The sequence below is a fragment of the Macrotis lagotis genome, chromosome 1, assembly GCF_037893015.1.
Source record: "Macrotis lagotis isolate mMagLag1 chromosome 1, bilby.v1.9.chrom.fasta, whole genome shotgun sequence".
In the NCBI taxonomy this organism is placed as follows: domain Eukaryota; kingdom Metazoa; phylum Chordata; class Mammalia; order Peramelemorphia; family Peramelidae; genus Macrotis; species Macrotis lagotis.
The window spans coordinates 487786947-487800400 of NC_133658.1; the positions used below are offsets into that span (position 1 = coordinate 487786947).

The 13454-nt window shown below is 34.2% G+C and overlaps 1 protein-coding gene across 2 annotated transcripts in view; it reads right to left on the reverse strand.

Annotated features, from left to right (window-relative positions):
* The window catches only part of AFF3 (ALF transcription elongation factor 3), a 679787-nt gene that overhangs the window by 236207 nt on the left and 430126 nt on the right, over positions 1–13454 (reverse strand). For both annotated transcript variants that reach the window (XM_074213791.1, XM_074213792.1), the window contains exon 5: positions 10500–10586. In XM_074213791.1, coding sequence (XP_074069892.1) covers positions 10500–10586 — 87 coding nt within the window. The remainder of the gene's footprint in view (positions 1–10499; positions 10587–13454) is intronic.

The window sequence follows — 13454 nt, forward strand, 5'->3', positions numbered from 1 at the left end:
ACAACTTCATCTGCAGAGAAAGGGTTTTTTTTTTCGTCCCTAGATATTATGGTCACTAGGTTTTAAAAAAAAATCATAGTTTTCATTCAAGATATAGTAATTCTGTTTAAACAGATGGATCTCATGTGGAATGTCTAAATGGCCAGAAGGAATAACATTAAATCTTTTTTTCTTTTTGAATGCATTTTCGAGAGGGATTGAGCTAATGTGGCCAAGGTTCTTTGCTTTCTGCTGGTTTGTTCTATTTATTTTCATATTTTTACCATGATTTGTTTTACTCAATAATATTACTATGAAATAACCATTAAGATAATAATTTTATAAGGGAAGAAATATAGAAAACAAAAGAAATAGATAATATAAATTCAATCACATTTCAAAAGACTTCACAAGGACATTCCCTTTGTGCTGGATTTCATTATCATAACAATCATTCACTGTATTAAAAAGAACTTTGTATATTATAGCAGGTACTATGCTAGATATCAGAAATACAATGACAATAATGGCATTACTCTCTGCCCAAGTCCTACTCCAATAACTTATGTCAATATAGAGATGATTTTTGGGTTACTTAAGGCTAAAACAATTTGGGCTTTTCTGATCAAAGATTCTGAATATGGATTTGATGACAGATTCTCTTTGTGACCTGATGACCTCCATTAGTTTGTTCTTGGTAAAGACTTAAACTAAACGTGGGGTTACCATCCAGAGGTTGTCCTAATAAGGGCAATGTTTGCCTCCAGAATTTGATCTCAAGAAAGAACAAACTTACATATTTATTAAATTTCTCTAAGCTTACAGATTACATATGCATTTTTGGGGTCTGGCTAGAAAACCAGGCTCCAAAATGGAGCTTTGGAGAGGAGTTCTTATACAATTTCACTACGAGAAGGCAGGATTTGTCTGGGAAAACTGCATTTGGATTGTCCATCAAGGCAACCCTGAATGGAAATTGATATCAGTCATTCATTAGGCCTGGAAGAATCTTGTTTCCCAACTCACGAACTCTTTGTCCCTAGCATGTGAACCCTCCCATTCAAGGATATTGGTACCATCCAGTAACCTTTAATACAATGGGGGAGATTCATATTCGTTACTAGAGAGAAAAAAGAAGCAGGAAAAATTTATATTTGTTTTTTAGGTTACATCAACATACCCAAAGACCAATGTAGATAGAGACTGGAAGACTTATCAGATTCTTAGCTAACAGATTAATTTTTTTTGATTAAAGATTTTATTTATTCTGAGTTTTACAATTTTTTCCCCCATTTTACTTCCCTCCCCCACCCCCACCTCCACAGAAAGCAATTTATCAATCTTTACATTGTTTCCATGTTGTAGATTGATCCAAATTGAGTGTGATGAGAGGGAAATCATCAGATTAATTTTTTTAAACCATAAAACTTCCATAATTATGAAAGGCTATTATGAAAATAATTTGTATCAATGGAGAGAGTAATCAGGCTAATGATGTTATTGATTATGTTTATGATGATAATAACTATAATTTATAAAGTAACTTAAGATTTACAAAATTATACATATATTTGTATATATACACATACACAGACATATTTGTGTCTAATGGTAACTGTCGTTAGGGTGGAGGGGAGGGAAGAAAAAGAAAAAACAAATTTACATGATAACAGTATTATATATTTAAAATGAATAGCAAGTTGTACAAAATAAATTTTCAGTTTCATGTACAATCTTTTTATTATACTAAATTATGGAAATGCTTATTTTATGAATTAAAAATAGAATAAAAAATTTTTAAAATTCTGGCAAAATAATTTAAGTACAGCATCTATAGAAACATAGATGGACTCTAGAATCATAGCTCTAGACTAGAGTTTGAAAGAACATCAGGGGTTCATTTTACATTTGAGGAAACTGAAGTTAAAAGGTTCAATGGGAAGGAGTTTAAATGACATCCAAAGTCCCAGGCAGTTAATATGAGAGATGGGTTTTGAACCTAGGGCCTCTAACTTCAGAGTCAATGTTCTTTCCATTATACCTTTTTGAAATAAATACTGATAGAGTTTTATTTTATTTTTTTAGGGTTTTGCAAGGCAAACAGGGTTAAGTGGCTTGACCAAGGCCACAGAGCTAGGTAATTATTAAGCGTCTGAGACGGGATTTGAACCCAGGTACGCCTGACTCCAGGGCCAGTGCTTTATCCACTATGCCACCTAGCTGCCACACTGATAGAGTTTTAAAGAAGATTAGTGGGTTCCAGATTATTAAGCATAAATATGTGGATGACCTGCAGAAAAAAAGAAGTAATATTCTGGGTAGACACCAAGGAAAAATTCTTTAAAAATTTTTTAAGGAACCTCTAATTCTACCCAATGAGCACTTCACTTATTCAGACAGGTCATACAGAAGAGCCTCTGATCTTGTGGTCAATATATTCTGGTCTATATGGTCAGGTCTTCCCTAGGATCTTTGTTCATTAATGAGTCATCAACTAAGAGTACATCTAGTGTTGCCTTATGTGCATTGAAGTGGTTTTGAATATAAAGTTATCCAGAAAACAAATTCCAGGGACAGGCAGATTATACAATTTGGAATTGTTCTGATCAATAATGATATGTCAACAGTCTATTATTTTCTTTTTGTGCATTTGCCAGATCAATATTTAATTGACACTGGGATAGAATACCAACAGAGTGAGAAATTAATATTTGTTTCTGTATTTAATAACTAATTATTGAATCAAGAGCAAGCTTTTCCCCTTCTCTACTTCCTAATCCAGAAATCAATTAGCCTGGGAAAAAATCTCTTTTAAAGATTTAACCAGGTCAAGATATTATCAGACAGTTAAAGAAATTCTGAATTTGGGCTAATGGGTATATTCCAGCTTACTGTGCTTCCTCAACAAGACTGGGGAATTGTTGATTCTCTCTTTAGCCTTATCAAGTGATATGGAAATTAATATCTCTATTAACCAAAATTTCCATGATCTGAGTCAATGTACTCAGAGGCCCTCATTTTAATGTAGCCTATCACCCATTGTGCCACCAATCAAAGTTGACTGCCACCCCTCAGGAATACTTACTCTTTGATACATATAAACTGTTAGCCTAAAACCACGACCAATTTGATGTAAGAGAGGCAGTCTAATGACCCTCCTTTTACTACAATGAAGTTTTGAGTTTATAGAGATCATCACCATTTTTGATTATGTAGAAGCTTATCTGAAGCATGCAATTCATTATTTTACTAATTCTATCCCAGAGGCCCAAACACCTATTAGAAGTACCACTTCCCCCATTCCAAGTCTACCAATGTTCTAAAACTTTCTGATTACCAATGTCATGGCTCATGCCAAATTTTTCATAATTTTGAACAGTACTTGTTGGTACTAGTCAAAATGAAAAAAAAAGAAACACTTCTAGAAACACTGAGTATTTATAGCAAAAACTAGTTTCTGGAAACATATATCACTGATGGAGGGAGAGAATTTTGGTTATTTCATTGGATTTCTTTTTCTTCTGTAAGCTGTTACCTGCTATGAAACATATTTGATGCCTACTCACTCATTCTGGTTAACCTATATGAAAAAACAAAGAACAAAAAACAACACTGGCTCCCTCTGGACTCTGCAGTAAGGGAAGGTAATCCTAAGTAGGCCTTTAGACTCTGATAATGATCATTATAGGAGGAAAAGAAAATCACCTGTTTTAGTTCATGCATATCCTTTCCTCCTTTGTTATCAGGACATTTTTTTAGCAAGTAAAAATAAATTGAATTGATTTTAACTAAAGTCAATTAAAATGTTCACATTTAGGTAATGGTCAATAAGATTTTAGGCCAAATTTTTTTTGAATCATGTTAGACACCCTAAAGGGTGTATTTAATATTATGTTTTCCAACATTGAAGCTCTTTCTTTCCCAAGTGTGCTCTTTCATTCTCTCTAATGCAGAAAAAGAAAGAAAGGCAACAGGACTTACATTTCAGTAACGATGCTTGAATTCCTCTGTGTAATGCTTTTTTAAAAATCAATTGGCAAAAATAATTACAGACTGGGTGTGATTCCATCAGACTCAGCCCCTGTTGCTATGTGAGAACTATGTGAGATGCTTGTGAAAATGACATTAGGTTTGGACACTGATTTTCTGAGGAGAGAAATGTGTTCTACAATTTGAGTTCTTTATTTGCATTTCAAAACTTAGGAGGCTGCCACAGAAATGAAGGGAAAAAAAAGAAAAAAGAAAAGAACATTCTTTCCTCTCATGGTTCAAATACTTGATAATGGCAGCCCATTTAAAAGTGTCCTATCTTTTTTTTTTTTTAACCAAATCCAATTACTTTTGAGGTCTGAAGAATGAGGCAGAAAAATCTGGCAGTATCCTTCCAATGAATTTTAGGATCCAAATTAGCCCCACAGGGAACAGAAAATCAAAGTTCAGTAGCCATTGGCTGCACTGGGGGTTATGTTCTTCAACATAAAGACATAATGGGGAAGTATGTGGAACTACTTACCTGAAATATTTTGTAGCACCTAGTGAGCAGAAAATGCACCATTAAATTGACTTTCCTTGAGACTTCAAACAGTCCCCTTAATCTTAATGTACATTTTATTTCATTGTTTATCTGCCTACGTGCACATGATATTCCTCTAATTTCTTCACTGATTCCAGCTCCCAAAGAGTTACAATAGTGATAGCCTTTGAAACTTTAATGGCCTAATTAATAAATTGCAAGTTTCAAACTGTCAGGATACTAATTAGTTGAGATACAGGTTAAAAGAAATGCATTATGTGTGAAAATTAATGATGGTCATACTCTATTTGTAAGGGATGAATTAGCAGTTCAATGTATGAGCTTCTTGGAAGGGAGGAGCCAGAGGAAAAAATGTGAAGTTACTACATTTTGATAAAAAAAAAAAACACATTTAATTTTCTCTCTGAGCAAGAGTAGAGCGAGGCAGGGAAAAACACCACCACTAAAATCCTCTCAGCAATCTGGAAGATTCCTCATTGAAATCCGATTTCCTCATTTAAACTTAAAGCCCTTTTGTTCTATACCAGTACTACATGCAGGTGTTTTGTGCTAGTAGTACTCTAACTATGGGTACAGAGCACATTAAAAATCTAAGTAATGATGTGGGAATTTGGGGGACACCAGTAGATGCTTTCTATCCTTTCTCACATGATGAGATTGTCCTTTTCCTTGCCAAGGCAAACTCTGTTAAAGATACAAGTGATCCCATTCTATCATGTCTTCTCTAGCACATTTCCCTGGTTGCATTCTTCTTGCATATAAATAGATCTCCCCACTCTGAACAGCTTCAGTTGATCTATCCTTCTTCACTAGATGTTGCCTTAAGCTCCTCTTTCCTTTTGTGACTAAATACCTTAAGAAAACTCTTTACAATAGTTGCTTCCATTTCCTTCACCTTCAACCTTTTCTTAACTCTTTAAGTTTGGCTTCCAAAAGTTTTCAATGAAAACTGCTCTCTCCAGGGTTTCTAGGGCTCTCTAAATGATCATTATCTAATGGTGTATTTACATCACTCATCCTTTTTGACTTTTCTTCAGTCTTTGATACTGTTGATCATCCCTTTCTTGTTGATACGTTTTTCTCTAGGTTTTCATTATATTGTTGGAGTCATATTCTTTCCTTTCAGCTTTCCTCTAACCGATCTGTCTGCTCATTCTCAATCTCCTTTGTTCTTCATCATTATGGGTGTCCTATATTATTTTGACCTAGGACCTTTCTCTCTCTCTCTCTCTCTCTCTCTCTCTCTAATATTTTACTTAGTGATCTCAAATCATATCCCAAGAATCCATACTGAAAATTTTAAAATTTACTTATTCAGCCCTGAACTCTCTACAGACTTCCATTCCCACTTCTTGAACTGACTTTTGGACGTCTTGAAGTGGATGTTCTGCAGACATGTTAAAATCAACATGTCTTAGGATGAACTTATTATCTTTCCCCCCAATTCCCCTTCTTTTCAAACTTCCTCATTATTGTTGAGGACAACACTAATCTCCCAATCACCAAGACTCCCAGCTATCATCGATCATATCCAATCTGTTACCAAGTACTGTCAATTTACTTTTGTAACAGTTCTCAAATATACCCTCTCTTTCTTCTGACAAGGCAAACATTGAGGTTCAGACCCACATTACCTCGAACCTGCAATGCATTCTCCATTTGGCTTGTTTTTGTGAGCTTCTTTAAAGGGCAGGAATTAATACTTTTTCTGTATGCTTAATTTTTAGAATTTACCTGATAAATAGCAGGTAGTTAATAAATGTTTATAATATTACATATATAATATGTATATATTAGAGATAGAATTAATTGATAAATAATAGAAAATACAGACAATAGGTCAATAATTTAATGGTGTCTTTACAGCCAGGTATTGCAACCATATCCAATTAAGTTTCTTGAGATTTCTCGAGAATTTTTTTCTTAAGCTATGAAAACAACTTATTAAACTAATGAGTGAATATTCCTAGTTTTGTCCTTAACACAACTACTTTTCGTTCCACAGGCTGTGCAAGGTGAACTAGAGCTTCCTATAGTATATGGGGTTAATTTTACAGAATCTAGTTTTAAAAGCTCACAGGGAACTTCAGCTTACTGAAGGATATATTTTGGAAATCTTTTAATAACTTTCATTTTACCTGATTATTTCCAGTCTTATGGATCAACTGTACTTCCAGTGACTAATAAAAAATCTGTCTATCTCCATCCATCCATTCAATATATTTTCCTCCATTTTAACTATCATCCTTTTTTGATTCTTTTTGCTATTTTTGCTGTGGTCCTGGACCCATGTTATCTTGTCCCCAAACTCTCAGCCTACACTACCAAATACTCTCTGTTCTTTTCCATGTTTTAAGATCCCTACCAAAAAAGTTCAAATAAGCCAACAAATTTTGATTTGTCTTTTTGTTATATCTCCAGAACTTCAGGCCCTGCAGGAAATGGGTACAGTGTCTGGGTGGCACAATATATGGAGTATTTGACTTGAATTCAGGATTATTTTAGTATTCCTGCCTCAGACTCATATGAGCTATGTGATCCTAGCCTAATCAGTTAATCTATTTTCTTATGTGTAAAATAAGGATAATAGCACTCACCTCACAAGACTGTTGATTAAAGTTAAAGAGCAAATGAAATTATCACAAGAAAAATGTGTTGCAAAGTCCAAAATGTTACATAAATGCTAACTATTATATTGCCTAGGCAGTGATATGGTAGGTCAGAGAAGTTCACTATATATAGTAAGAGGAAAGAGAAAGAGAGTGTGTGTGTGTGTGTGTGTGTGTGTGTGTGTGTGTGTGTATGATGTATATGTGTGTGCACACATGCATGTATATGTCTAGATTGTTGCTAACTCACTAGCTCCAGTTCTAGATATCATCCTATAACATTATCACTCATCCTTCTTACAACTCATTAAGCTCATTTCCTATACCAATCCCAACTCCTTAAGAGATCAGGACCCAAATGTTCACCCTAATTCACTATACTCTAGTAGGGATTGCTCTATTGACTGGATACTTTGTCCATCTGCCAACATTCCAGCCAATTCTGTGGGAGAGCAGGGGTGAAAGGTCAAGGTAGGAAGATAATTCAGACCCACTGAGTGAACACCAATCAATTGAATTTGGAAAAACCTTCATTAAGAAAGACTACTGTTAACAATATAGTTGAATGAAATGATTCATTGGTACAATTCAATTAAGATTCAAACTGCACAATCCATTTTATTTGGTTTTGAAAGCTTCATTTGTCATAATATGGACATAGCCAGTTCTACTGCATTTAGTGGTGTTATTTTTAACAATGATAAAGTAAATTCTTTATGTTTTTCTCTTTAATTTTTCTGGGTTATATTAGGTTTTGACAGCTGATCAGATTATCTGTGTTCATGGTTATAATAACGAGAAATAAATGTATGAGCTTTATATCAAATTACTATGATGTTAGGTGCATTCATGAAAAACTTTACAATTACATTTTGTGAATTTTTTTCAGAACCTTTCTTTTGATAAAATGAAAATCTTTTTGAAAGTTAAAAAAATTCTCTTCTCTCTCAGCAATCAGGGATAATAAGTAACTTGTTTTTTTGATTCTGGTTTGGGATATGCCAAATGCTCCTATTTTAAAGATTTTTTTAAGGTTTTTGCAAGGCAGTGGAGTTATGTGGCTTGCCCAAGGCCACACAGCTAGGTAATTAAGTGTCTGAGGTTGGATTTGAACTCAGGTACTCCTGACTCCAGGGCCAGTGCTCTATCCACTGTGCCACCTAGCTGCCGCAAAGGAGATCTTTATAGAATTAATTTTCTTTAGCTTTGAAAATCCTTCATTACCCTGTTGTATTTATGTATCTTTTTATCTGTCCATTTATCTAGTCAACCACCTCCCTCTTTCTGTCTCTCTGTTTCACTCTTGTCTTTTTCTGTTTCTAATTATCTCTCTATTTTTTTATGCCTGCCTCTCTCTTCTTCTGTCTTTTTGTCTCTGTGTCTCTCTCCTACACAATTAGTATATCAGACAGGAGAACATGAAACCAACTACCTCCAAGATGGGTCACATATCTATTGTACAACACTCTTTTCCCAAATATGTGTGTATATCCCACCTTCCCTCTCCCCCAAAATGAAAACTCTAAGAATACTGCAAAATTATATAGAAAATAGAAACAAAGAATTCAGAAAATAAAAATATGTTAAAATTTTCCTAGGAATGCGACTTTGAAAGTAATATTCATATAAACATATGGTGGGCAGTGGGTGGTATAGTAAATAGTGAACTAAGCCAGGAATCAGGAAGACTTGAGTGCAAATGTGGCTTCATATCCTTAGTAGTTGTGTTACCCTAAGCAAATCAGTTAACCTCTTTCAACCTGAGTTTCCTCATCTGTAAGATGGGGATAATAATATAAGCTACCTGCTGGGGTTATTGTTGAGGATAAAATGAGATAATGATTGTAAAGTACTTTGCAAATCTTAAAGAACTATATAAATGCTAGCTATTATTAACTATTATTTGAGATTAGTAATTAGTAATAATTTAAATAACTATTAATTATACTGTTAGATTTTATAATGATTATGGTATCTGTATTTTGCACATTACCAGCAAGTTCTGATGCAGGGGAAAGATGAAGAGAATTGTGAATATAGAAATTCAGTGGAGATGTAAATTGACTACCATCTACTCTTGAGATGTAAATTGACTACCATGGGAAAGATACAGAGAATTATGATAGTAACAGAAATAAAATTTGTAATTCTAAAGGCTGATACTCTTGTCAAATTGGGTGGAGATATCCATTCTTTTTTTTTTAAAAATTATTTTTGAATTTTACAATTTTCCCCCTGATCTTGCTTCCCACCCCTACCCCCCCCACAGAAGGCAATCTATTAGTATTTTCATTGTTTCCATGCTATACATTGATCTAAATTGAATGTGTTGAGAGAGAAATCATTAAGGAAAAATAAAATAAAATATGAGATAACAAAATTGCATAATAATGGTTTTCTTTTAAATTAAAAGTAATAGTCTTTGGTCTTTGTTCAAAGTTCGCAATTCCTTCTCTGGATACAGAAGGTACTCTCTATTGCGGATACCACAAAACTGTCCCTGATGGTTGCACTTATGAAATGAGCAAGTCCATTAAGACTGATCATCACCCCCGTGTTGCTTTTAGGGTGTACAATGTTCTTCTGGTTCTGCTCATCTTGCTCAGCATCAGTTCATGCAAATCCCTCCAGGCTTCTCTGAATTCCCATCCCACCTGGTTTCTAATAGAACAAGAGTGTTCCATAATATACATTTACCACAATTTGTTCAGCCATTCCCCAACTGATGGACATTCACTTAATTTCCAGTTCTTTGCTACCACAAGCAGGGATGCTATGAATATTTTTGTACAAGTGATGTTTTTTATCCTTTTTCATGATCTCTTCAGGATACAGACCCAGTAGTGGTATTGCTGGAGATCCCCATTCATGATGTAAAATTTGTATACTGATCTTCTTAGGTTTCATCTCCTACCTAATTACAGGTCTAGTAAAGGGAAGGGAAGTCACCTTTTGCCCTCTGGATGAGAGGCAAGACATAAAAAGCTGGATTGCACTCCTGTTAGGGCTGCAGTGTTCTCTGACCTGTTGCCCCAACCAACACTGCTTGGCTGTTCTTTTATATCTCTCTCTTTCTACCTATCCCTTCCTATGTGTTGTAACTCCTTTTAAAAAATTTTTGTTTAATTTCCACCCTTGCTTTCCCGAGTCTGCATAATGATTCCTCATAGGCAGCACCAAACTCAAGTAGCTAGCGGCTACAATTCCACTTAATACACAAGGCTTCAAGTTCAAGTTTTGCAATTTCTGGTATGAATAAATTATATCTATGATATTATTTAAGGATAGATACTCTACCTATATAGAAATAACAAAGATTATAGAAAAATATGGCATATATCAAAGTGTATACCTTCTGAATTATTGTAAATTCTCACCTTATTCGGAAATGAAAACTTGCTTGGTTCTAATTTACCAGGTGTGTGAATAGCAGAGAGAGGTGGAGGCCAGGAATGGGTCATTTCCTGAGAAAGTAAAAAAAAAAAGCACAATATTGTGACATGGGAAATATTTAACAGACAATATATAAAAGACTTATATAAACTGTTTTCATGATGTCTTGGGGAACAAAGGACACAATATTACCTTTGCTGTCTTTTAAAAACAGAATAACCTTTTAAGTCTCTTTTCTTTCATTATCCACCTTGAATTTTCTGATCTACCTATTTGCTTCATTTCTCCTAATAAATAGCAACATCCAACCTCAGACTAAAGCACATGCATGAAGGACACCCTTATCTTTATTAGAACTGAAATTCTTTCCTAGTTTCACCTGAATTGAGCCTATGGGAGAAGAAAGAATATGGTAAGAAAAGTTTTATGGACTTTAATACTGAGGTTCTCTAATAATGCAAACTTGTTATTTCAAAGAATGCAAGGGACAGTGTAACTTGATTTAATTAGTTTGTTCTGTAAATATGTTGGAGGGATAAAGTAGATATTTGGTTTTATGAGAAGTTCATAAGTCTCTAAGTTTATCAATATAACTGCTGTAGGTAGAGAGGCAAGACAATTTCACTTGTGAGATTACAAGGAGACAGAAGATAATTTCATTTCTATGTTATAGTACCAGAGTTTTAGGACAACCCACAATAATTTAGAATATACTTTTAGCTTAGAGGTAAAGCAAGAGAGTTTGCTAATAAAAATAAAATTTGAATCCTGCTTTGTGCTTTCACTTTCAGATCTAAATGTACATAAAGACTATAACTGATCTCTTTTTTTTTAGGTTTTTGCAAGGCAAATGGGGTTAAGTGGCTTGCCCAAGGCCACACAGCTAGGTAATTATTAAGTGTCTGAGACCAGATTTGAACCCAGGTACTCCTGACTCCAAGGCCGGTGCTTTATCCACTATGCCACCTAGCTGCCCACTAACTGATCTCTTTATAGATAGATACATCCTCTTTTATTTAGCAAAAGAGATCTCCTTACCTCCCTGATTGGGGGAGGTAAGAATTGTGCTTCAATTTAACTGTTCTATCAAGCAGTGCTAGGCAGTATGCTAGCTGACATAAAGGTGGAAGACAAATATTTTACCCTCAAGAAGCTTATAACTAGTAGAGAGTAAGAAACATTTAAAAGTAACCATAAACAGCTGGAAGTAGGGATAAATAGAAATCTAGGTCCTGATGAGTATGAATAATGAATCCTTGTAAGTGGTTGTATACTGTTCAAAGTTATAATTATATAAAATTCAGTCATTTGGTCCAGTTCAATGGAAATTTGTAGTATAAACCTGAATGATGTAACCACTTCAAAGTATTCATTATTTGCACTTATCAGACCTACCTTATAGCAGAGAATAGTATTAGAGATTCAATTTGGGGTACACAAGTCACTTCTTGAATAGGAAGGCTTCTTGGAGGAAGTGAAGACTAAGTTGGACCTGGAAGGAAGATAGGATTTCTATTTGCAGAGATGGAGGCAGATTTCATTGGGAATAGAATGAAAAAAAAGGCAGTAAGAGAAGACAAAATTCAATGGAAATGTTAGGTAGTTCAAAATGGATGATGGGGAACAATGTGAAATGAGGTTAGAAAAATAAATTTGCAGTAGATTGTGGACCTTTAATGCCAGGTTATGAAAGTTAGTTATTTTTTCATTAAGCAATGGAGAACTAACTACTGAAGGGTTCAAAAAGAGTAAATAACTAGTAAGATTACTCTGATGGAAATGAGGAAGATGAATAGGAGGCAAGGAGACCAGATAGGAGGCCTTTACAATAACTAAACCTAAGGGACTAAATTATGGTGATCAGAATGACACTGGAAAAAAAGAGGATGAAGGAAGCCGGATATTGTAATATATTGAATGATTTATCTAAGATATTGACAGAACTTCAGCAATTTATTGAATACAAGGAATTGGGGGGGGGAATAATAAAAAACGATTAAGTTTTCATGATTGGTTGCCTGAAGATACAAATTCAAAGTTAAGGTTGGAGATAAAGATAGAGAGATATAGGAATTCTCTGCATAGTAGTGATAATTAAAACTATAGAACTAGGTGAGATCACCATGGGAAAATGAGATGGGGATTAAAAAGAGGTGTTTCACTTCATCGGGACTGAGTAACAGAAGACTATGTTTTTTTAAAAATAAGTATAATAGCTGATATTTCAAGGAGGAAAATATCAAATACACAAAATGCCACAGAAAATATGGAAGTTTATGATATGTAAAAGTACCATGTTATTTATTTATTTATAATATTCAATGTTTTACCAACTAAATATGAATAAAAATTGATAGTGTTTATCATTGAATATTAAACAATATAAAAGAACACTAATACTGAATATTTCTATTGAACAATACAAATTAACTATCTTTATTACTGAATATTAAACAAAATGACCATGGTCTAGATAGTTCTTGTAGACCTGAAAGAAGTATTGGAAATAATATAGTACAATACAGTCATTTTACAGATGAAGAAATTGAAGACCCAGAAAAGACCAGTATACAATTCAACTACTAGAAGCCAATTTAGGTTTCAAAATGAGATCACCTGATGCCCATCCCAGTGGTGCCAACTATTTCTTGAAGACTTTAGTGTTTTTTATTCCTTTGATATTGATCTTCCCAAGCATATAGACTTGTATAATTCTCCACAAATAATAGATATTCCATAAATGTTCATTTCATTTAATATTTTCCCATCTGTGTTCATTTGTGATATTAATCTCTAGTTTTAATCTCTAGTTTTCATTGTCTATTGCAGCTCTTCCTAGTTTGCATATCAGGACCAAAGCTGTCTCCAAGAAGGAATTTGATAAGTTGTCTCTTTGATAGAATTTACTTGTAAACCCATCTGGACCAGGGTTCCCCCCT